General features: G+C 39.4%; 1 protein-coding gene across 2 annotated transcripts in view; it reads left to right on the top strand.

The window, feature by feature from the left end:
* Positions 1-23,572, top strand: part of GALNT15 (polypeptide N-acetylgalactosaminyltransferase 15) — a 28,091-nt gene extending 4,519 nt beyond the window's left edge. For both annotated transcript variants that reach the window (XM_057377429.1, XM_057377428.1), the window contains 9 exons: positions 2,166-2,332; positions 3,053-3,257; positions 11,506-11,673; positions 12,280-12,397; positions 13,151-13,345; positions 18,049-18,180; positions 19,192-19,293; positions 20,086-20,226; positions 21,171-23,572. In XM_057377429.1, coding sequence (XP_057233412.1) covers positions 2,166-2,332; positions 3,053-3,257; positions 11,506-11,673; positions 12,280-12,397; positions 13,151-13,345; positions 18,049-18,180; positions 19,192-19,293; positions 20,086-20,226; positions 21,171-21,317 — 1,375 coding nt within the window. In that variant the 3' untranslated portion in view covers positions 21,318-23,572. The remainder of the gene's footprint in view (positions 1-2,165; positions 2,333-3,052; positions 3,258-11,505; positions 11,674-12,279; positions 12,398-13,150; positions 13,346-18,048; positions 18,181-19,191; positions 19,294-20,085; positions 20,227-21,170) is intronic.
* The last annotated feature ends 1,248 nt before the right edge of the window (positions 23,573-24,820 follow it).

The following is a 24,820-nucleotide window of genomic DNA, read 5'->3' as shown; positions in this document are numbered from 1 at the left end:
ATTTTCAATTCTTTCCCAATTAAAATTGCACAACAGCCTTATTTTCTTGCTATAACCACAGTACTAGCAACTGGGTGCTAATAGCTATAGAATGTTTCTGGTTAGAAGCTGCCTGGTAGTAAAAGGACTGCATCAGATCTTCACTTTTTTTAATTACCTTGAGATTCTTCTGCTTGAAAATACTCACTTCCAAGTCATGAGGGTATTCTTTTCTTGATCCTGCTGAAAATGGAAACAATCATTCTAGGTGTAATTGGTAGGTAACAACATTATTGATTACACAAAAGTAGTAAACCAAGGACAACATAGATTAATTACAATGTAAAAATCATCAAGAAATTTGCTTGTCTGTGCAACAAAAAATAATGTGAATTATTGAAAAATATAATTCTAATTATTCTAATTCTATAATTATTAAAATTGTGCTCATTTWAAATTTATATTCCCAGAAGTGTATCTGTAGCAACCATTTCTGTGTATTTGTAATTAAATCATTCAGCCTATGGATTCTTTTGRGTGATTAGCAGCTTTGTGTCTGGATGGTGTTTAGCATTGTAGGGCCTCAGTCCATGAATGGAAGCACTAAGTAAAATGCTAATAAACATAGAAATACTAAAATTATATCCCTTACATGAGTTTCTGCTGAGTAGTCAATTGTTTAGCAACCACTGTAAAACCTGTATAATGATTTACTTGGCAATACAAAAAATGCTGGAATAACAATGGGCCATATTCAGCCAATTGTGTAATTCCTTGAAGAAGTTCTTGCTGCTGGAGATTAAATGAGTTAGGACACTGAATGACTATTACTTGGGAAATGAAAAGATTTTAAAATGTGCTTTCTAATGTAAGCAAAGCACATATATAGACATAGTCTTTGCATATCTGCCATGGGCATTTGAAGGCATTTCGTGGAAAATGTGCATTCTCACACCAGAATAGATGTTTTTTTGTATGCAGTTTGTGTGAAGGTGAATGGGAAGTGGTTTTCATCTTTAAATGTTTGAGTTACTGTAGTGGTTTAACAMCAGCTGGGAATTAAACTTCCCCCTCTTCCCCTTTGGTGAGGGAGGAACAATGGAGAGACTATGGGTTGAGATAACAATTTACTRAACACAAACAGTAAYGGAGAAAGTAACACACMGTGACAGYAGCAATATTAATAACAGAAGTATACAAAAAGAGAAGRTGCTTTACACACAAAAGRTGTTCYCCACCTTSACTTAGTTCCGCATGGCCACTAAGACAAAGACAAGATGGTGGGGGAGAGTTCTAATAGGTCAGCAATGACAGTGGTTATCCCTGAGAGAAAGACAAGGTGGTGGGTGCTCTCCTTACCCAGTGCCACATGGCCTCCTGAGACAAAGACAAGATGGAAGGCTCTCCCTGCAGCCGGTGTTCCCCAAGCCCAAGACAATAAAAAACAAAAACCCCCCAAATTGGATTATCCACATTGCRCCACACTTCCGGACTGCTCTGCTGGTTCAATTGCACACTGACTGCCAGCTGGGAGCCTCATTCAGCAGTGGTTGGTTTTCACTGGAAATAGCAACCTGTACAAACTTTATAATGAAAATACATTTTCTTTCTTAAATGTGTCTGTATTTGAATTCATGGTCCATGTAAGGATCCATGTCTCTCCTRTACAGAACTGAGATGTTAGCTTCATTCATTAGGATCTTGGTCAGGTAATCCACAAGTGCACTGATCTGCTTTGCAGATGAGTTMTTTTATTCTTTAGTCCTTAATGGTATTGCATTTGTTTGCTCTTTTCTCTGTTACTTGAGAAAATGTGGAAATTGTTGAAGGTTGACTGACCTGCTTTATCCCTCTCTCTACTCTAATTGTCTTCAGTATTTCTTTGCCTTCTGGACCATTTCTGTTTGAGTTGTTTTTTGAGACAGCCAGAGAAGAAAAAAACTTATCCCAGAACACAGAAAAGCTTTCCTCTTTTTGAATTTTAATTTTGATAGTGCCATTCCTGTATTTTCACTTCATATTCCAGTTTTGGACACMTTAGTACTTCCTTTTCTTGGAAGTGGGCTGAGATCTTAAACTGCTTTCCACCCCTGAAAATTTAGGTGTTGCTTGTAACTCTGCTCTGAGACAAAAGGCAGTCATTTGTACCAGTGTTTCCAGTGTCTTCCTCATTTGATCCCATGCAGGTGCCTACAGCAAAAATATGACTCCARTCTGCCTACTGCCAGTATCATCATCTGTTTCCATGACGAAGCCTGGTCTACTCTGCTGAGAACGGTACACAGCATTATGGATACAGCCCCAAAGGYCTTCCTCAAGGATATCATCCTAGTCGACGATCTCAGCCAGCAAGGTAGCTCCCATTTCTCTGTATGTGAGTTCTTTTTTCCAAAACACCAGGGGAGGAACTGTCCTCCTCCAAGAAGTGTGTGAGGAGAGTAGAAGGCAAASAGGTCTCTCAGGAAGTGAGCTAATCAAATCCCAGAGCTGGTTACCAGGTTTCACTCTTCCATCTCTAGAATTTGGTGTAGCCTTTCATTTYTGGAATATGTTTCTTTCTCTTCCCACCACTCCCATCCCCCATCATTTACAACCACTCTGAACTTTCCTACTTTAAAATAAGATCATAGTATGCAAATATTAGGATTCCCACTGGACCAGATCTGCTGTCATAATTCCCAGACCTGGATTTTGGCTGAAGCATAGAGTGGAAAAGTCCAYGTTGCTAAAGTAATCCAAAGTGCTTGGGAAAGCCAAACACCTGTAGTATCTCACTCTGATCTGTGTATTTTATGAGATGATGAGAGCATCCACCTTYTGCTGAAAACAGGAGAGGAGGCTATTAAGATTCCCACAGGAATAGCTTCACACCTTGTGAATCTCAGTTTCCATTAGTCTCTACTTCCCTTTGACATTATGCTGTTGTAGAAATATTTGGAACATGGCCTACTTTAAAACAAATGCCCCTGAAACATTTTACCAGCAAGAAGTAACATCTCTTACTACCCATTTCTTTTCTATAACAGCTTGAATCAAAGCTAAAACATTTAAATGACCCTTCTGTTTCTGACAGGACCCCTGAAGTCAGCTCTGAGTGAATACATCTCTAAACTGGATGGTGTGAAGCTCATCCGGAGCAACAAGAGGCTTGGAGTCATCCGAGGTCGGATGCTGGGAGCTGCACGGGCTACTGGTGATGTGCTCATCTTCATGGATTCRCACTGCGAGTGTCAGAAGGGCTGGCTGGAGCCCCTCCTGGCCAGGCTCTCCAGCAACCGGTAACTACCCCTGGATATGCTAATTTCTGCTGAAAGGGTTGTACTTGAGAAGTGTTGGGTAGTTTTTTTAATTCTCCCTTGGCCAACCTCTTGCTTCTGGTCACATTCCTTTTATTTTCYACATTATCATCATATTTATCACTCTGAGATGTGAGAAGCAGGATAGGTCTCAAAGCTGGTAACCCCCACTTTACACCCAGAGTAAATTTCAAAATTTGTATCCAGTTAGAGCTTTAAGAAGACTTCCTGGTGGTCTGAATTTAAAAGTTTTCAGTCTCAACTTGTTTGTAAATTGGCAAACATCTCTCAGAGAAAACTACGGCAAGGCTCCAGTATTTTTAATTTTTAACTGTCTCAGTGATGAAGCCAAGAATAAAATACTTTGCCTTCCTGAGCCAGTTTGGCTATGKACCAACATCACCTTTTGGCCACCATTTCTCTTCCACAGAAAAAAAACCAGATTTCCTGGCCAGCCTAGACAGTTCCAGCTAACCACAGGTACTTCTACTGACACCAGTGTGACAGAGGGAGATTCATATTTCTGAGTATTTCATGTTTAGGGTGGTTCTTGGGCCTACCCTCTAATGTACAGCTGAGCTCATCTATGCAGTCCCTAAGTCCTTTGAAGATATTAAAACCACTGCAAATGTTTCTAGATTTACATGTCAGTAAGTCCTTCATTAAAGGGACTTTCTGAAGGAAAAAATTATACTTTTACTTGTCACTTGGAAAAAAGTTAATTGCTAGAGGAGATAAAATTWAAAAAGTCTTTAAAACTCTTACTAGACTGTTAAGTAGTCACACTAAACACTTTCAAAGATTGTCCCAGGCACTGGAAGAAGCTGCTTTTATGGCTTACTATGTTTGCTTGTATGAGAATTAATGTAAGCTTTTAGAAAGTATTACATCATTCAAATGAAAACATTAATACTGAAAGCAAGAGTAATGCTGCCCTAGAATGTCAGGGATATTCTTTGCAAAGAGGTCCTCCTTGGAAAAGCAGATTATATCTTGTTTGCTGACTAACTAGATGGTTTATCATGAATAAACGTCATGATTCTTCTGCCTTGAGCTATGGTCTATTTTTGACGTTCAAGCAGATCTACTGTGTATATCACAGTAGTCTTTATTCAAGGGTGTTGAAACTGCTGAAATTAAGAGTTACAAAAAATCTCAGGGGAGAGGTGTAGTGAAGGGAGAATGAAAACAGCAAGAGAGAAGTTAGGATCCCACCACCCCACAAATGTCAAAAATTCACTGTCAAAAATGATTACTGCTGAGGGAATGCAAAGCCTCCAATTCTGCTGTTGTTCAGGATTCTCACCAGGGGGTGAGAAAGGATTTCTCTTCCCCTATAGGGCCCATATGCTCATTCATTCTTCCAGGAGAGCAGAATTTAACACTGAATTAACTAATGTCTAATTGGATTAATGAAGAAAGGGTAAAAAACTGTTTGGATAATAGTATGAGCTAAGCTATCCCTTTCTGTATGCTAAATCAGTCCCTGTGTCTGACCCTCGAAGCTTTGTCACTGCTAGTGTGGAGAACCTGTGACATTCTCCATTGTGTAGGGAAGAGGAGCTCTAAAGCACGAGGCAATCACCTTCCCTTTCTGTCCCTCTTTTTCGATCTGAAGAATGGTGATAATAACACTGACCTGATAAAAAAAAGTTAATTCCTGTTTTTTTGTAAATTCCTTCTAATGCTTGCATGGAGATCACCATGGAAATATAAAGCATTAGCATAGCCAACTTGGCTTCATTTAGCAGTTGAGGAGCTGTTAAATTGAATCATGTGCACTCCCTGAGACTACCCAAGTGAGGAAAGCACAGTAAAAAGAAGCTGAGAGTGACTGGTGAAATATCCATTCTTCCTCTTCTTAATGTACTATCAAGCTGTAACTCATGCACTTCTCTGGAGAGACYGGATGGGAAATTACTTAATCACTTGAAGTGAGTGAATTGTTTGCTGGCAAGGAAAAATGCAGCCTTTCAAAGCTCAAAACTTAATTGAGCTGCAGAGAGGTTTTCACTTTGAAAATTGTGATTAAACCTAATTTTCTAGACTCCTGATCRGAGTTGTCACTATTGTGAGCTATCTTGAGTGATGCTAAAAGATCCTTGCCCATACTGAGATCTCACTGTGAGCTGAGCATATGCACAGCAAGAGAGGTAGACCCTGTTCTTGGTAGCCTGTAGTGATGACAGATAGGACAAATATGAGAAGAATTATCCCAGTTTTACAGGTATATAAATATTTATACAGAAATACTTGACAGATATTTGACTTGGTCTAGGTAATGACATTTCATCTCCCTACATGATGGGTTTATTCACTAACCCAATCTAATTTATTTTTCCTGAGAAAAGTAWGAAGTCATTCTAAAATCATTGGACATGCACTTATGGGCACCTTGATTTGGACTAGTYCTGTGAACCATGCCTAACAATTTGACTGGGAAGCTGTGCATCAGCTTAGTATATTACCTAGAGAATGGTTCRATGGTTTCTAAAGCATTCCTTGACATTTTGATTATTCAAGGATGAATACCGTAGGTACCTGGGCAATATTAGAGAACTACATGAGATGCCCCACAGATCATTTCATTTGACAACTGTTTGTGTTCCAGGCTAATTCCTGGTGAGTGCCATGGTGCATAGCAATGCAGCTGTGCTGCTATTACAGTAATCTTTSGAAGGGTTTGCCTTTTCCAGGAGAGTGCAGAGCTGCTATTTTTCATTCCATCCAAAGGTAGTGAAAGGCAGAAGGTGCATATAATGAACTGTGCCATGAAGCCTTTAAAATTTTGTTCCTTTGATCTAAAAACAGTGTCCACTGTGCTGAAGCAGGATGATTTAAAAACAAAAACATATTTTCTTTGAATACTGCATGAAAGCAAAATGAACCTAGAYTATATATTTGACAAGGAATTCCACCTCTAAAAGAGGCCTGGGCACCATAACTATGGACAGAGGGTGGTTTGCAGAGTGGTAGCTGGCCCTTAGGACTTTTCCTCTGCTCCTCATTGCTAGGGCTGTTTCCCTCTGTGCTGAAGCACTGCCTATACCACAGCTCAAATATTAGATTAGGAAACAAAAACCTGTTATATAATTTGAAAAAAGACATCTGGTTTCTGAAATTTAAAGTACCTCTACTTAGCACTGTGATTCTAGGTCACTAATCTTTMATGAAAATGCTGATAAACAGAATAAGAAATTAGCATAGCAGTGGAAAAGTATTTCATCATCWGTGTGCTTCCATTCAGGAATAAATGGAAGTGTCTGCATATAGATACAAGAATAGAAAGAGTCYTACTGTCCAGAAATTTTCTGTGTGGTTCCGATTTTATGGTAATACACAAGAGAGAAGGGAAATATTTTGCAATGAAGATGAAMAGCTTCTTCATCTCTTTTATTCTGATTCCCCACTTTTCAGTGGCCCATATCCCAGATCTTTGAGCTACCTAATACATAAGCCATCTGTTTTCTAACTTCTCACAAGTTTGGGGAAACATGATGTTATCCATTCAGARCCCACACAACCCCAGCATCTGAGCATGTAATTCTATGCTGCTCTCCCTGTTTTGAAAGCCTTCGATACACTTCACATGTAACAGCCTGCTTCCTGGGATCTCTGTGTTTGCTTGGTCCTTTTATATCCCTTGTTTGTCAATAACACTAATTTCAAATTCAGTAAATGTTCTGCATTTACATGGTAGGTTATGGGAAGATAAGAAATCTCTTTACGATCTTTCACAGTTGATCAAGATCAGAAGGTGACATATTTTAAAGAAGTTGAGGTGAAGAAAAGAAAGATGAGAGTCTAAAGCCAAAACTGAATTACTGCTGAACCTGGGAGCAGTGAAGATTTAGGCATAATTCATGGCTCAGTGCCCTGACAGTCCAGTGTTAAAAGGTGTTGATTAGCTCTACASATTTTGTTACACTACATGCAAATGTTAATATCTTAGCCAAAAAGAAAGATTMAAAAAATATTCTTTTTTAATAAAGAATTCCCAAAGCATTCCCTTAGCAMTCTGCTTTGCAGACATTTCCTTAGTTCTTAGCATATGAATAGTCCATCCATTCAAGTGGAATATTCCTATGCCCTAAATTAGTCTTGAGATGGTCTGTAAGGCAGTATTTAAGCAATTCTTTATAACATAGCTTTGCCATTCCTGATTACTTCATTTTATCTTCTTATTAACCCCATCTAATTTCAAGTGGTTTATATTTCTAAGACTTCACTTAGCCAGCAAGATGCTCTCAGTGAAAACACATCATTATGAGGAACCAGCTTGTGTCCTCAGTTACTCACTGAAGTTTTGACTGAGTGCAGAAACAGAGAACCTGGATGACCTGGATTTCTTAGCTATCTAATTTTTGCAAGCTATGATGCACCCTGAAATAGGCTGAGGAGTATATATAATTTTCATGTTTGGGTTTTTTGTGGATTTTTTTCCTTCTTATTTAAAAGAGGATTTAAACAGGTTAAAATCTATTCCCTTCCCAGCAAAAGAAAGTATAAATCTATAAAGAGCCCTTTCAAAAAAAGCRTATCTAAAACTTCAAAACAGATACATTAAGTAAATCTTCCTCTCCCCTTGTTACTTAGTTTAAAATTAGAAAAGAACATCATGTCCATGATGACTGTAAAGGGTCATGGGAAGACATTTCATTTGCAATTGTATTTGGTCRAGAAATCGCAAACCAGGAAATTGTTCTTGTTTGGGTTGTTCTTTTTCATAGAATTGTGACCTTTTGTAGTTTGTGTGAGTTCCAAGCATTTGAAATATTCACAGATTAGTCAAACAGTTCAAAGCCTTGCTGCTAGTTGTATTTGAATTTCCTGTTTTTCCCTTTCCTCGGATTCCACAGAGGAAAATTAGCAGTAGTTTGTCAGTGTGTTTCATTTCAAAGTGCCGAGAAGCTGCTGACTCTCTGCCAGTTAGCCAGTTAAAAACAAGAATAGCTAAGAGCATCTTCCAATTACCTTCTGCTGAAAATTTGCATTTAGAGCTAYACAAATATCAAACCATCACTGAATATGCAGAAAACAGCTATTTCATTTTATAAAAATCACACCAACCAAATAAACAGGTAAAGCATGGCTTGATTAAAATTGAATATTGACCAATTTTCACACAAGTTAAAGTTACTAGATTCCTCTATTTCAGGTCCAAAAGACACTCCCAAGATTCAGTTTTGAGAAGGTCTGTTTCTATTGGTTTCAACAGAGCTACACCATGATTATATTACACTTACACTAGGTGAAGGTCTAGAATTAYCCTTACAAACATACTCTTGAAAACTGTTAATCTTGGCAATCTGAAAATGCTACTGGAGTACTAGCTCTRAAACACAGTTATCATTTTTACTGTATAATTTTGTGGGAAAGGAGATCAGATTTTATTTTGTTCTGGTTTATTGTTGAATTTAGCTAAGATAGACTGTGACCTACCCTACCCTACCCTATTTTCAGCCATCTTAAATACTGGGATTTTCCATGTCATAATTTGCAGATAGATTGCTTAATTGTTTGGTCTCCAAACCATCAGACTCCATTATGTCCTTACAGGTATATTTCTTGAATTAAAATCTTGAAGAATGAATGCCTWATAACAAGAACTGTTAGTGTGGTGCCTACTCTTGTGAGCAATTGTACTCATGCCAGAAGCACCATTGAAGTTTGGGGTTTTATAGTGGCAACAGATTTAAGGTGGCTTCCAAAAAAAGGATAGGTTTTAAGTGGCTGCAATGATATAAAAATGTAGGATAGTCTGAAATGTTTGGATCATTTGATCCAGAATATATCTGAGTGGGTCTGTATTTGCATTSTCTCTCTCTGAACTATTCAGGATCAGTTCAGTTCATGTGGTCTGGTCTGTGTGGTCAAGGTCTTTTGAATGGTTTAGTCTACATTTCCTCTGGCTGCCACCCAAATACGCCCTCCTGATATTTCCCTCTTGACTCTGAGATTGTGWAATAAACTACCCTGGGGTCATTAATTCCTCAGTCCTGTCTGAATGAGAATGGATCAACCAGTGTGGGTTTCAACAAGCAGTGGCAAACTGAGGTGGAAAGTGTGCAACAGCATCTACTCTCCCAACCAGGAAGTTGTCAGGTACTGGAGAATGCAGCAGGCTGTAGAAATTACTGTTACAGTGACCTTTCAGTTTTGAAGTTTAGTCATTTAAAATCCATCTGACCTGTTAGATGGATTTTTCCCAGTATATGAAAGAAAAGTCTGTTTGGGTGAGTCCAGTGGATCACTACCTTTTAGTAACGTGTAGAAGCAGCTAATTTCCTTTGCATGCTKTTAGTAAAGCTTTCAGAAATAAAGGCCCCTGCTAGCTTGAGTGTTAGGTGGTTTCTCCTGTCATGGTTATAAAACTATATCACAGGGATATCATTAGGAGAACCAGGGGAGGTTATCATCTTTATTATTTTTAGTATCACTTCTTTCCATTTCTTCTTGAGTACTGCACAAGGATGACAGCAACTCACTGACTYAATGTATATGCCCACAAATGCTGTATGTGACCATAAAGTTTTCTCACCTATTTTTACAAAAGATGCTTTTTCTAAGAGTGAGTATTATTGCATATTGTAAAGGATGTTTTTACACCTGAGCAGTGAAATAAAATCACTTTTCTATTTTAAATCTTCCTGGCTTTATCTCATCATAGGACAACCTGCTCTCATTAAGAAACAAAACTGAGTCATTTGAAAGCAATCCTCTATACAGTTTATCTCTGTACAATTCACTGGCAAGCAGTAGTCTCTGTTTMTCCATGGGCTTCTAAAATTCTCTGTGAGAAATGTCAACTCTGATGAAACAAACTTTGGAGTTTCCCCCTGCTCTGATAGTAAAAAAAACATTATTCTAATGATTGTAGAGGCAGAGAAGATATGTCAGGATTACATTAACATCACCCAGAGCTACCATCTTCCTCAGCTGRTTCTGGCCTCTGCCATAGAAAAGYACAAATGTCTCACTGCACTGGAGACTTCTGAGATGCCCTTTCTTCACTGATAGTATTATGTTTCAAGCAAATTTCTCTCCTTGCGATTTCCAACCAACATATATCTCTTTAAAAGAAGAGATAAAAATGTCTACATTTTGCTCCCAAATTGACCATTTCATTTCTCTCTCTGTTTTAACAGGAAGTTATTTCCTAGGGACAGAAATGCATCAGAATAATTTCYTACATGGATATTCCTATTCTAGAACATTTTTTTTCCAGTGTACTTTAATCCCTCTTAAATATTACTGATTTTTCTTCAGAGGAACTTCTGTCTATAGACAAGCCTTTGCACTGWGATCAGAGACTATCCTTTGGCATAACAGAGAAGAAATGGATAATGTTATTCTTCAACACTTTTTCCTAGCAGTCCCTAATACMATTTATTTCATACTCTGAAAATTTCCAAATGTGATATATCCTTGACCTGAAAACAAGGAGCACTGCAGACTGTTGTGAACTACCAGTTAATTCCAAGATGATGTGCAAGTACACTGTGAAATACTGTGACTTCTTTGCCATAGGGAAATGTCTAGTACCTCTTCTYAGAYTAATCCAAATTTAACTCAARTTAGAAATGAATTCAAGGATTGCCACTTACAGTGCAATGGGTCCGTTCTTGCTCTTAAAAGTGGGTTCCACACTGTGACAGTGCATTTGCAAGTGCATTCTAAGATTGTGGTAAAATGCAAACAGACACTGGCTTATCAACTCAGTAATACATGTTTTTTTCAAAACAACCAGCAGAACAAACTAAGGATAAGTGCACTCTTCACTGCCCTGAAGTGACAAACTCATGAAATGTTTGTCACATTTCAACTACAGGAAAATCAAAGGATGATAAACTRTGTGAGGCCAAAATCATCTTCTGCTATAAACTTTGCATCCATCCAAAGCCTGTAGCATCAGAGCTTGGGGTCTCTGTGTGAAACAGCTTTAAAGGGATTCTGATGGTTGCCTCATAACAAAATCCTGGGTAGCTTTAAATGGCAATGCAAAGTACAGGCTATCAGTAGATTACTGATCTTTAGATTTATCACTGCACGCTCAGTATTCCCGTGCACTGAGCACCTGAGCTTCTGTCACAGGGAAACTAAGGGCACTCAGCATTTAGAGGAGTGCTTGTTCTTGACAGTGTCAGAGCAGAGAGCTCATTTTTACTAACAGAGCAGTGMACTTAATTTATGCTTTGGTTTTGGAAATAAATTGTATTGTCTTTTTCAGAAACAGTGTTGTCTCCCCAGTCATAGATGTCATAGACTGGAAGACTTTTCAGTACTATCACTCCATGGGCCTGCATCGAGGTGTATTTGATTGGAAATTAGATTTTCATTGGGAACCAGTGCCACAGCATGAAGAGAAGGTACGACAGTCTCCCATCAGCCCTATCAGGTAACAGTCCATCAGACAATATGCCTTGCTCAGCTCAGCATAAAAACTGTACAGTTTGGCTCATTTTGGGTCATCTTCCAGCTAACAAGAGAGAGGTGTGGTTACTTGCACATAGTTAATAATCCTGAAGGGATAGACTTTTTGTTTGTGCTGTTTGTTTTGGCCTTTAGTAATCATCCTAACTAGACTGCAGTCACACTTTCAATGTGACAAGTATTTTTCACACGTTGACAAAGCTAGTGTACAGCCTGACCTGACAAGATGAGGGGGTTTGTAGGGAAAGCAAAAAGCAGATAATACAGACTTAAAAGAGATGTTGTAATCATGATCTGTTTGTGTCTTGTTTTGGATGTATATGTGTGCAATGTTCCCCGCTGTTCTGAATCTTATTTGAAGTCAGCTTTTAGCTCCCTTCTGCAGGCAAACATTAGAATTAGGCTCCAGTTGTTCTTTATTTTGTTATATAATTAATTCATTCAAGCTTATATGGAGCAGTATTTAACCATGTTTTAATACTCTCTCTATTGAAATGGTGGGATTTTCACTCTTTCTGAAATTCCTTATCCTAAACTCAAGGTGTTCATTTCTAAACTGTTTTCTACACAGGAGTCCAGCRGTAGCTGGTGCAGTGGTGGCCATGGATCGACATTACTTCCAAAATACTGGAGCTTATGATTCTGACATGACCATGTGGGGAGCAGAAAACCTGGAGCTGTCTATAAGGGTAAGGATCTAAATTAAAACATCAAGCTATGAAAACTGTGGCAAATTTAAGGAACCTGAGTGAAAAGCAAGAAGATATTTATTTTAAAAGTTAAATGCAGAATATGTCAAGTTACAGAGACTACAACCTTCCCTGCAGAAATCTATCCCCAAGCACCACAGCCTGTCAGGACTGTACAAGAACATGCAGCTGCTGTGAATTAGGAGCATTATGTCAGAAGGTTTGCTGGCTATCACTATCTGCCTGAGGCCTGAGTCACTGCTTTTGGCACCCTCTGAAAGCTGCCTCTTCTATTCTGGCATGTTAACATGCACCAAAGGGAGAGCAGCTTTATTTCTTTGCCAACCTGTAGTTTTAATAGCAAATTGCTTGTATTAAATCCCTCACATTGATTTTTGCTGAATACAAAGAATAACTGATATTAAAAAGCAGTGAAAATTGCAGGCACAAAGGATGTAGTGTCTTTAATGTCCCAGACAAAAGAAAGTGTGCACCCAGGTCTCTCCCCTACTCTGCACTGTTTGTGCTCAGAAGAGCATAAAAGCATATAAATAGCCATACTAGGTCAAATCAGAGTCTGAATGCCCACTATCTTCTCTGTGTCTGTGGAGAAAAATGTATGAAATATATAATAATGCTCATGCTGTTTCCAGGATTTCCTGAGTCAGAGTCTAGACCAAAGGAGCTTCTCATTTTCTGATAAAAGTAATCTAAATAAGGTAATCTCTTTTTGTGCTTTCACCTGTATTTCAGACCTGGCTCTGTGGTGGCTCTGTAGAAATTATCCCATGCTCCAGAGTTGGGCATGTCTATCGAAATCACTTCCCCCATGCTTTCTCCTATGAAGAGGCCATTGTGAGGAACAAAATCCGAATAGCAGAGACCTGGCTGGGCTCATTTAAAGAGAACTTCTACAAACATGACACAGTGGCTTTCTTAATCAGCAAGGTAAAGACATCTGTAGAGGTTTGTTTCTGAGGTTTGTGTTGAGRTAGGTGAAGGGAGTGGAATAGGAGTGGGAGTGTCTGTATGCAGTCAGATGCAGGGGGTAGTCTTTCTATTAAACCTTCCAGTGCAAGTGCTGTCAGATTGGAAGGAGAGAGAGAAACTTGGGCCTAAGTTCAGCCTTGTGCTGAAGTTATCAAACCTTATGGAGTATTACCTCTTCTCCAAATGACTCCTTCTTCARCTTCCCCAACAAGCTGTGGTTTGTTCTTCCACCAATAGTACATGGGGGATTGTGGTGTATCTGAAGTGCCAGCTTGCAGCACTGTGTGTGCCCAAAGGATCCTCCTAGGGGGTTCATTCTTTGTCGCCGAAGGTCTTCCTTATATGGTTTCTGAGGCTTTCAGTATTATTCACAGGTGTTGTGGTAAATTGTAGTGTCTCTGCTACTGAATGGAACATATCTGTGTGGTCTAGTGACAAAAAAGGTGTGCTTTTTTCCTGAACTGACATATCCAGAAATAACTGAACTGAAAAAGTCAGATCTCAAAACACCATTGTTTACAAGTTTTACATTTTCATTAGAAGCATTGCACAGGCACCTGACTAAACATTCTTCCAGAAGTTTGGATTCCCAGCAGTATGTAAGCTAAGTAGACTTGCAGCCAGGTGTGTGGTGTAGCCCTGGCATGCAGCTACACTTGAACCATCTGCAGGTTACACATAATCCAACCACTACAGAGTGGCCATACTTGTTTTTTAAGCCACTGTACAGTGGCAGATCGGGGTGGTCAAGGAATTGTATATCCCTTGTATTACAAACCAGTGGATGTTTGTTTATTGGGWGTCTTGCAGCTGTGTGGAATGTTGTTGATGTAATGTTGTTAATGTTGCTGCAGTTYTCAGGAATTCTCTGGCTCCAGTACCTTTTCTTGTAGTGATATCCTTCCTACAAGGCAGTGGACAAACTTGTGAGCAGTTTTGAATGAAAATGTATTGTCCATTTAAYAATGCCATGCTTTTAAGGAGGAAAAAGATTCACTGAAAGCATTTAGGCAGAGCATGGGTAGGTGCTGTGCTAAGTTTGCCATTCACATTTGTTTTTGCAATTCATAGAATCACAGAATCTAGGTTTGTGTTGGAAGGGACCTTAAAAATCATCTAACTCTAACTCCCTGCTGTGGACAAGGATGCCATTCATTAGCTCAGGTTGTTCAGGGCCCCATTCAGCCTGGCCATGAGAACTTCCATGGTTGGGGCATCCACAACTTCTTTGCGCAACCGGGTCCAGTGCTTCATCACCCTCTGAGTAAAGAATTTCTCCCTAATAACTAACCTAGATCTGCTGTCTTTCAGTTTAAAACCACTGCTCCTTTTTATAAGCCGCCTTTAGGTACCATAAAGCTGCTGTAAAGTCTCCCTAAAGCTTTCACTTCTGTTCAATTTCATCAAGTGATCCCCAGCTTGCTCTTCACTTACAGGGGGAAGGACTTCATTCTGCCTCCCCACTCACTCAGGTGATCTGGGTCTTGGGAGAATGGAGAGCCTGACTGTCATCAAAGAGAGAGGAAAACAACTCATTGACTACCTCAACCTCCTCCATATCAGTCACCACCAGCTCACCCTTGATGGTTATCGGTGGGGACCGGAGTACATTCTCCTTGTCCTTTCTTTTCCAYCAAATGTATTTCTAGAATCCCTTGTTRTGATTCTTCAKGTCCCTTGCCARGTCCTGTTCTAGCTTTGCCTTGGCTTTCCTGACCCTATCCCTACACTTTCCGCAGGTCACCTGTCCCTGCTTCCACTGGCTGTGGATTTTTTTTACTGTGCATTTTTTTTTACTCCTCAGTTTGAAGAGCAGATGCTTGCTCAATCATGYCAGTTTCTGGCCTGCCTTGCTCGARTTCCTATGCAGGGAGGGATAGAGAGCTCTTGCAATGTCAGAAAAGTGGCTTTGAAGAGCTGCCAGATCTGGTCTGCACCTCTGCCCTTGAGGACGGTTTCCATGGGGACCTCCTTCACCAGCCCCTTAAACAGACAGAAGTTTGCTCTTACAGAGTTCAGGGTCTTGACTTTACTCCTCACCAGGCTCGCACTCCTTGATATCACAAACTCCCCAAGGGTTTAGTTGCTAGCTACAGCCAAGGCTGCCACCAATCCCAATGCTTTAATGAGCTCATCTGCATGTGAGCACCAATGGCTCCAGTAACACCTCAGCCCTGCAGGCCTCAGACATTCAGAGCTGGCCATCATCCAGGAAAGCCAGATCCAGCAGGAGCTGCTTTAYAGTGGGGAGAGGAACAGGGCTGCATGTGTGCAGTGCTTTCTCTTGTCACCTAGTCTGACTTTTTTCTGTTTCACTGGTGGATCTGCCTCTCCGGTCAGCCTGCTAATTGTATAGCCTGAGACTATTGTGTTTCCCTTTTCACTCTATTTTCACATCTTTTTAAAAGRTCTTCCCTCCTTGTCTCTGTTGTAGGTTCAAACTCCACTGGCCAGGAGCTTGTCAACTGACTCACTGAAGGGTTACAGCTACTAGACCAAGCCTTTTAAAATGGGCAGTTAGGTCTTTAAATCATTTAATGATTCCCTGAAGGCTCTTCTTGTTAGCTCAGAAGCATTTTTTCTACTAAAAACCACAGTCACCCATGATACAGCTTGCTAGCTGTAAGCAGCATGACCTTTTGCCTGAGTTTATTCTAGCCACAATACTTTTAGTTCTTCTGAGTATGATGTTCCCTCAAATGATCAATTTTATGATCTCAGTGCCCAGCATACCATAACATAAATGGCCCTTTTTCTGTATTCCCTTCTTTCACGGCCGATGTTTTCAGCATGTCAGTGCAGCAGGATGTTATTGAAAAGGCAGAAGCAAGCAATGACATTATTGCCACTYAGCTGCAAACGGCCCTTCAGGGATTTATTGCTCAAAGAGGGTGAGCAGAGCCACCTATGGGCCACTACAGAATTCTCTGTGAGCCTTCACACCCAACACTGCTTATTGATGACAACAAACAGTGGCCTCAGTTTAGGTGGCTTTGTAGCCCTTCTTGGTTTATAGTCTGAATCACATCTTGTGCGGGATGCCTCTGGTATAAGCATTAAACAGATCAATGAGGCTCTTCCTAGCTCTCTACTTCAGCCACCACCTCTTTCGCTCCTTTTCTTGTGTGGTTTGCATATTTAATTTACAAGCACAGTTTCCTTTCAGATTGGTTTACAGGCACAGTGACTTTCTTTGCTATTTACACCATTTATTCGGCATCAGATGAGTGCAACTAGTATGACAAAATCAGTTTTACTGCCATTGCCTCCTTCAGCTGAAGCAGAGTCTCTTGGGAAGCATCTCTTTTTTCGAGGGGAAGCATTTCACTTCTCTCTTTTCCTTTTCCAGGAAAACCTCTAGAGGACAGGTCTGTGGTGTAGAATTGCTACACTTYTTTGTTATGCTTATTGAATCTAAGATTGACACTGAAGTATGAGATTCTCTTTAACATATTGCAGCTGTTGAGCTTTGCCTGTGGAGTTTACAGGGGCTGGGAAACTGTGCCACATGAAATGATTGATCCCTGCCTTTAGAGATTGATACCTCACCTTAGATTTCCAAGGCCCTTCAATTGTCAGTGTTTTCCATGCTGAAAAGTCCTTTTCTTTCTTTCCTATGGATACACAGAAATTGCTGGTCTGAGAAAAAGTTATTTACGGGCAATTCTCTTCTTATGTTGCCAATTTTAACTTTTGACAAAGAAATCCAGACCAGTTTCCTGGAATCCCATCCCAAACTGCATTTTTAAAAATTAGCAACATGAAGGGGGGAGATCTACTGCTGGCAAGAAAGAGGAGAGAGTCTTTTAAGGGTTATTAGATATTTTTCATATTTTCTGACAGATTTAGAAAAGCATTTTGTGTGGTTTTGAAACTGAAGAATTAGGCATGTAAGTGCTTAGTGGTTTTGAGAATCCTGTTAGTGCTAAATACCTCAAATATTCAGACTGTCAGTCCTTTGCAGTGCAGATGCCTGTAGCTACACCAAGGGTTGAAGTAATTTGTCTTTTTTCACAACAGAGTTGCTACCAAAAAAGTTCAGAGTTGATACTGTGTCTTTATAATTCAAGAAAACACAGAAATCAYAKAAATGTTTTGTGCATTTATGGCTGCAAAACACCTTTGTTTATTAGATTTAGTAACTGTCAGATAACAGACAGATAATAGGTGATAGACTATATTTTGGGCTAAATTCTGTCATCATTTATTCCCTCTGATCATAAAGGACTGACAGTAACTGGGTAATTTGGGCTGTTAAAGGCCAGGAAATTGAGTTTTCATCAGCGGGAAAAATTCTGTATTGAATTCTAACACAATTCCACTGACCTTCAGTTCATCAAACTTGGTCCTGACTTTTTAAAATAGAAATATTACAAAGACTGAGTTATCTTGCAATACAACGATAATTTTTAGAGAACATACTTATTTTCACAATGTATGCTACTTCTGAAACACTTCTGTCACAATGCCAGACAGTGGCTGTTTTAGCACAAAGTTTGAGGAAGGCATACTCATAAGATATATGTATCAATATCTATAACATGCAGGATAGAAAAGGTGGTATAAATAATTCCTATGTAGTCATTTTCACTACTAGCATCTCTAACACAAATACACCAGTAATCTTGTTGCCCTTATGCTTTCTCCCTTTCTCCATAAAGGCAGAGAAGCCAGACTGCAGTGAGCGCCTTCAGCTGCAGAAGAGACTTGGCTGTAGGAATTTTGAGTGGTTTGTATCAAATGTGTACCCTGAACTCTCCCAGCCTGGAGACACACCAAGATTCTCTGGCAAGGTAGGACAAAACACACTATAAAAAATGATCATGCTTTTGCATTGTTCACAGACTCCAGTGTCACTTCCATGTCCTGAGTGCTCAATCCAAACAGGCAATGCAACTAGGGTGGAGGAGAAAGAAAAAGACAAAGAGCTGGCCCAAATYCTCATATCAGTGTTGAAAACCAGCCAGGAACTGAACCCAGATTGTTTGACTCAATTCAGTGTCACAGCTCAGAGTATCCTAATGTTAGGTTCTTTAGGTGCCATTAGTAAAGGGAAGAATTGTGACGCCTCATGCAGATGGCAACGGCAGCCAAGAAATCTCTGTGCTGACCCATGTGCACAAAGAGAAAAAAGCATTTATTCATTCCTGCACTTTCCCAAGGTCAGAAGTGGTAGCAATAGTAGTTCCCTGACGGACTGTGTACAGGACGAAATATTCTTAATGTCTGGGGGCTTTAAAACACATAATTGATAATTACAATTMATTAAATATGAATTTATTCCCAGCAGCCTTATTGGGAGTTTCCCCCAACGCTGCAAGGTCTAATAATTAATTCACACTCTACTATCTGCAGCCAGATTTTACTAWGTCCTTTTAATATTTTATCTGCTCTATATTTTCAAAGTTAGCTTGAGAAAAGTGTAAGAACTGAGTGCTGATCACAGGAATTGTCACATGTTTCTTTTCTTCCGGAATATCTTGTGTTCCTTCTGACTACAGTGTCCAGTTAAAGTGCAATTTTTCACTAGTATAAAAATTTTGATAGCTTTCTTTTCATTATCCTAACAGTTAAACCCCCAAGTGGGTGTCTCAAACAAATCTCACTGGGTAACATTGACCCTTGGTGAAACTCTGCCTTTTATATCACATTAGTTTGCAAGATCAAATCTGAAAGAAATAAATAGTGCCTGATTTGTGAACAAATTCATATATCCTAAAGGGATCCAAGCACAAAAATGTTAGCTGAAGGATATTTTGTTTGTATCCAATTGTGGTTTATTTCAGTATAATCTTTGCTTACAGCTTTACAATACTGGTGTTGGCTTCTGTGCAGATTACAGACCTGGAAGAGCCACTGCAGATGGCTCTATTGAGTTCTCCCCTTGCAGTGACAGTCTCACCCAGGTAATGTACATTTTGAGTACTTAGGCACCAGATCTAGGTGATTTAGGCACTTAGGTGCCAGATCTAGGGAACCATGCAGAAGAYAGGCTTTCCAACATGTGCATGGCTGGGTTGACACTAGTGGAAATACTGCTGTATTCAAAATTAGGCATGTGCCAAGGCAGTGATGTCCACTCTTCTACAGCTGAGTGCCACTTGAAAAATGTCAATGTCCCATGTGTCACTAATGCAGATACTCAGACTTTGCTCCAGAAGACATCATTAAGTGCTTATTTGTTTAGTATACTTGGTAGTATCTGGGGAACAGAAAGCCTATGAGTAAAAATACATAACAGTTGCAGAATATTGGGGGTGGATTTCCCCATTAGTGACTAAAACTGAAGATTGASACCTAAACTTCAATCTAAAGCAGGGGGTAAATTCATTTAGACTCCAAAGTTGGCATGGATCCAGCTGAGGGTGAGCTGCAGGCACATTTCAAACTGCAATGTGTGAAGACAGTCAGAAACATCCTTCTGTTCAAATATTTATTGAACTGGAAAATTTTATGACAGGGTGGGTTTATGCTATACATAATCATAGTTCACAAAGCCTTTCCTTAGGTAAATAGTTATGCCAGAATTAGCTAGCAGGGGGGGACTGCTTTGAAGGGTCAAGGCTGTTGGATCTTTGTCACACATGTTTGGGTTACATCTTAACAAACATGTCCAGGAAATTGTTTTTAGAATTAGACTTTAAAAATGAACTGGGATGTCCATCTATCATTGTTCAAACAAACCCTCCCTTTTCCAGCACTTTGAATACAACAGCATGAAGGAAATCCGGCTTGGTTCTGCTCCGCTGCTTTGCTTTGATGTAAGACACGGGAAGGTTATCCCTCAAAATTGTACAAAGGAGATAGACAACAGCAACCAGCACTGGGATGTCCAGGAGGTCAGTAGTGGCTCTGCCATAGGGCAAAGGCAGCCGTGGTGACTGGGGGACACTGGGTGATTTACAGGATTCGTGTGTGAGGAAAAGATGAGGTATTTGAAGGGCAAGTTTCACTTCTGTACCATTTTCACCCAGAAAAATGAGGATGTCTCTTGCCATTTTACACAGTCTATGTGACATTTGGTTTGGAAATACAAACTGCAGAAATCCTACCTAAATACCTATCTCCTTGTTTTAACTGTTCATCTTACTGGCCTTATAGGAATAGAATCAGAATCAGTGGTTGTGAAAATATGAGCAGGCAAATCCTTTCCCATTTCTGTCAGAACAAGGAAGGGTTTGGAAATCCTGGCCCCTCCAAAATGAGAGCCCTTTGTGGAGCTCTTGATGGGAAACATTAAATTTTCTCYTGCACTGTAAGAGAAGAGCAAACTTCCTATTCGAGGAATTCACTGATATTCAGTGAACTTCACCCAGCAGAGCAGGAACTCCTCAACAATACTGAAAAATGTCATGTTCTGTGAGAGCCTGGGAAAACAGTCACTGTAATTGTAGGGATGCAACAATCCWCTGGTTCAGTTCCTRCTGTAATTTGGKTTGATTCYTAAGTGAACCACTGGTCCTTATGMAATGTTGGGGCTTGTAGTACTGAGGTTGATGCTAATGACAACCTGTAGCCATAGGAAAAAAAAACAGTGGTAAAAAAGAATTCTACACCTACCACTCCTGTTAGCTTCAAAAGGAACTACGAATATTCACCATGCTCTGGGCACAAAACTAAATCCAGTCATTGTGTTTGGAGTGTTGCTTAAAAAAAAAAAATTAACAACCAGTCACTACTGGTGATATATTGTATATAAATCTTCTGAAACGTGGCCTARCTTTTACTGGAAATCCCTTACTTTTAATTTGTTCTTTCTTTCCCTTCTTCTCTCATCCTRTAGAATGGAATGATTGTCCATGTCCTTTCTGGCAAATGCATAGAGGCAGCAACGAAGGAAGATGAGAAGGACTTATTTTTGTCTGCATGCAACAAGAATGCAAATCAGGTGTGGCAATTTCAACGTTCCCATGGGCTACGCCAGAGGTGACTGATAGGTTTATGTGGAGGTCAAGTCTCCAAAGTTTAACGTTACTTCTGCTTGGGATTTGAGATGTATTTCCTGCAAGGACAAGAAAGATGTTTGTGTTTGCTGTAGCATGCAGTGAAATCAGGAGGGTCTCTCATTTGAAAGCCTGGCTCCTGGTTAATCCAGCTCTAGCTAAAATTTCTATTTATTCTGTGAAGCAGGGACTAGAGAGACTGTGAGAATCAATAAATTCTGAACCATGCTATTGCAGAAGACAGTTAAGTTTGCCCTTTGAAGGAAACGTGGAAAATTGGCTGCCAGACAGCTTGTCTTCAGCATATTCTGTGACTTCTGAGGATACAGGATAAAAGTGTTTGTGAGACTTTTGAAACTGTAAGAGGAAGCCAGCCAAACCAGGACAGGAGTTCAGTGTTGTTTTACAGTGCMCTCGACTCATATAAAACAAAATAGGTTTTGTATGTATAAAAGTAATAGATGTTTCCACAYGTAATAGTAAAAATTTTGTTTTCCAATTAGCCTGAGCCAAATTTCTACTCTCTGTGAGATTACACARAGCATAAATTGACACTTAATTAGGCACTAAATGCTCTAATTGACTTGGAATACTAAAAGTCCTCAGTGTTTGGCACAGCCTTCCTTAAATCCTTGTCCACAATCTAATTTGGATAGGAGAATGAGACTGAAACATTAACAAWTTTTTTTCTTGTTTGTTTTAATTGTATTTAAGGACAACTCCTCAAGAAACTTGAGGTAGTAAAGAGGGTAACAACTTCTCTGCTTATTTGGGGATAGAAAGAATCGGCAGCATCCATTTGGTTTGTACAGCCATGGGATGAGCTTATTATTATTATTATTACTATTAATATTGCAGTAACAGAAATGCTGGCTGAAAACAGCAAGGAAGGGAAACAGCCAGTTTCAACAGTGGCTGCCTAGGAAGAAAATACTGGTTTGCTTCCATTTGCTTGCAATCTGAGTTAAGCCTTTCAAGCTGTCAGTTTTGGCCAAGATGATCTTGTAGATTCTTGCTTTTGTGGGTCTCCAAGATGATCCTRAAAAGATCAAATTTTCTAAAGAAGCTTCTTCTGTAGAGCCTGCATTGCTGCAGACCTGCTGTCTTTCAAAGGAGTGAATGAGAGACAAGGTTAAGTAAYAAGAATGGTCTCACATAGTATGCACTAGCCAAGCTTCCACTTCAGTATCTCATTAGGGTACTTTCCATTTTGAAGATAAAATCAATAAAGASTACACTTTTCAAGAGCCTGCTAACACAGAAGAACAAAGATTTGGGAGTCTTCGCACATCAGTACCACATCTGATTAATAGTATAAATCAGTCATAATCCTATGTATATATTAAAGGGGAAGGACATCGTTAATGAAACTCAGTTTGGTTTTGAATTCTTTCCAAAAGACAGAAAATTGTAGGTTTTTTTTAAAATGTATAGCACACTGTTTAAAGAAAGGAAGGAGTAACAGAATATTCTGCTCAGAGCCTTCCAGAAACCTGCCTCAGTAAATCRTAACAAATCTGTATCAAGCATATAGATTTGGTTACAAGAGAAGACACGAAGAGCATTCTGTGTTGCATTGTCCAAAAMAACTCCCAGTGTCTAGCTCTGTCCACTTTGAGTGCTGCAGATTCCACACTGTGTTCAGGCATCACTCCAATCATCTTGATTACCACTTATGCTTTCTTTGATAGCATCAGAATCAGTTACTATTTCTGCTGTCTCATTTAAAATTTCTTRTGACATTCTGGAAAATGCTTTAATTTTCAGCTGAGAGGATGATAGCAACCTTTTCCAGAATACCAAGTGATCCCTGACCATTGCCCAAATCYAGGGTGAGAAAAGAGAATTCTTTTAATTGAATAAAAACTGACTAAAATGCTGTTTTAATGACATGTGATTCCTTTATTTTAAATTATGAGTATGCCAGATGTTTAATTATGTATTATTTATTATATTTTGGACACTACACTGGGAATGTAATTCCTTCAGAATTTAGGTTAATGTTAAAAAATGTTTATACAAATATGGTAATTGAACTCAAGTGATATCACAAAGAAGGATGAAAAGATTTTTTTTGTTTAGAGAGGTAATGTTTGGAATTAAATTTCAGAGACATGGACATCTTCCTTTGTACTACTTTTTAACATAATGATAAAAAACTAGAAAGTAAGGTTTGCTGTAGATATCTACAATAGAAAAATGTGTTACCTAACACCTCTTCAAAAATAAAATGAAAATAAATGGTGCATTTAGAAAACAATTTTTACTACACTTATTTCACTTAGTAAAAKAGTAAATGTGTGTTTGGTTTCCAAGGGAACTAAATTCAGAGCATGGGCCTGGAATTTAGCTCCCTGAAGGGAGCTACAAGGTGGTCTAGGAGGTCTCCGTGCCAAGGCAGCCAGGACTGTGAAGCACACTTCCCTCTAATACAAATCTAACTCATTACACACCAAAAAAAAAAAAAACCCCAAAAAACCCCCAAACCCCCCCCCCCCCCCAAAAAAAAAACCAAACTCAAACCCAAACCCAAACCCAAAGGGAAAGCATCTGTCCTTGTGTTTCCTAGTTTTCTTCCTGTATGCCTTTAAAATGGATTGGTCACTTGTACCAATACTGTTTCCTCATTGTGGTCATTTAGACATTGCCCCTGTGGTTATATCCATCAACTAAACCCTTCTCCTCATGGAAYTGGGCTCAACAAATAGGGTGGCTAAGGATGATGGTATGTTTTCCCCATTTTTACCCATTTTTCATGCAATACTAGCAGACAATGATGCTTTGAGCTCCACAAAACATGGAATTACTTTTCAGTATTTAGAAAGGTTAACCTTTCAGGTTCTGCTAATTCCTGGTGACAGGAGAGAAATGTAAGGACAAAATGTTTCATGCAAGAATGAAGCAGTTTAAACTTTGAAGGCTTCCAAAGYGGAGCCTCAGGCAAGAGCAAAGGAATTCCAGTATAACACGAATAAATATCTTACAGTCTAACTGCACCTGTTTCTTTGAATTTCGCAACCCAGGCACAGTGAGTGCTTTGAGCCAAACCCACCCACGAAGCTGAGCTAAAAGGTCAGATTCAAGAACCTTACCTTTCAGTTGACGCTTACTAAACAGCCTGGTTTATTCCTCTCCCAGCTCATGGTAAATGGAAGAAAATAAAGACTTGAGGAATTATTCTAAGTACTTTAAAACTGAGCTCCAGTTGACGCAGTCAGTGTTGGTGTAGGGTTGGGGTTTGTCCTGTTAGGTGAGGTGCCATCACTGACACAGAGAAACAATGGCAGCATTTCTCACACATCTTCTCAGTGTGTTAACCTGAAGTCCAAACAGGGGGAAAGAAGGTTTATCAACCTTCATGCTAAATCCTGTAGCACAGAAATATTGAGGGTATCTCTCAGTCCACATGTAAATGTTTCCAGGTCCTCCTTTGGAGATGTTGAACTGTAATACTGTCTGTTGATGAAAATKCAATAGCTTCCATTACTGA

The sequence above is a fragment of the Malurus melanocephalus genome, unplaced genomic scaffold (assembly GCF_030028575.1).
Source record: "Malurus melanocephalus ecotype Western Australia unplaced genomic scaffold, MMel_1.1 scaffold_315, whole genome shotgun sequence".
In the NCBI taxonomy this organism is placed as follows: domain Eukaryota; kingdom Metazoa; phylum Chordata; class Aves; order Passeriformes; family Maluridae; genus Malurus; species Malurus melanocephalus.
The sequence above is the reverse complement of the archived record's forward strand: the minus strand, read 5'-3'. Positions and strand labels throughout refer to the sequence as shown.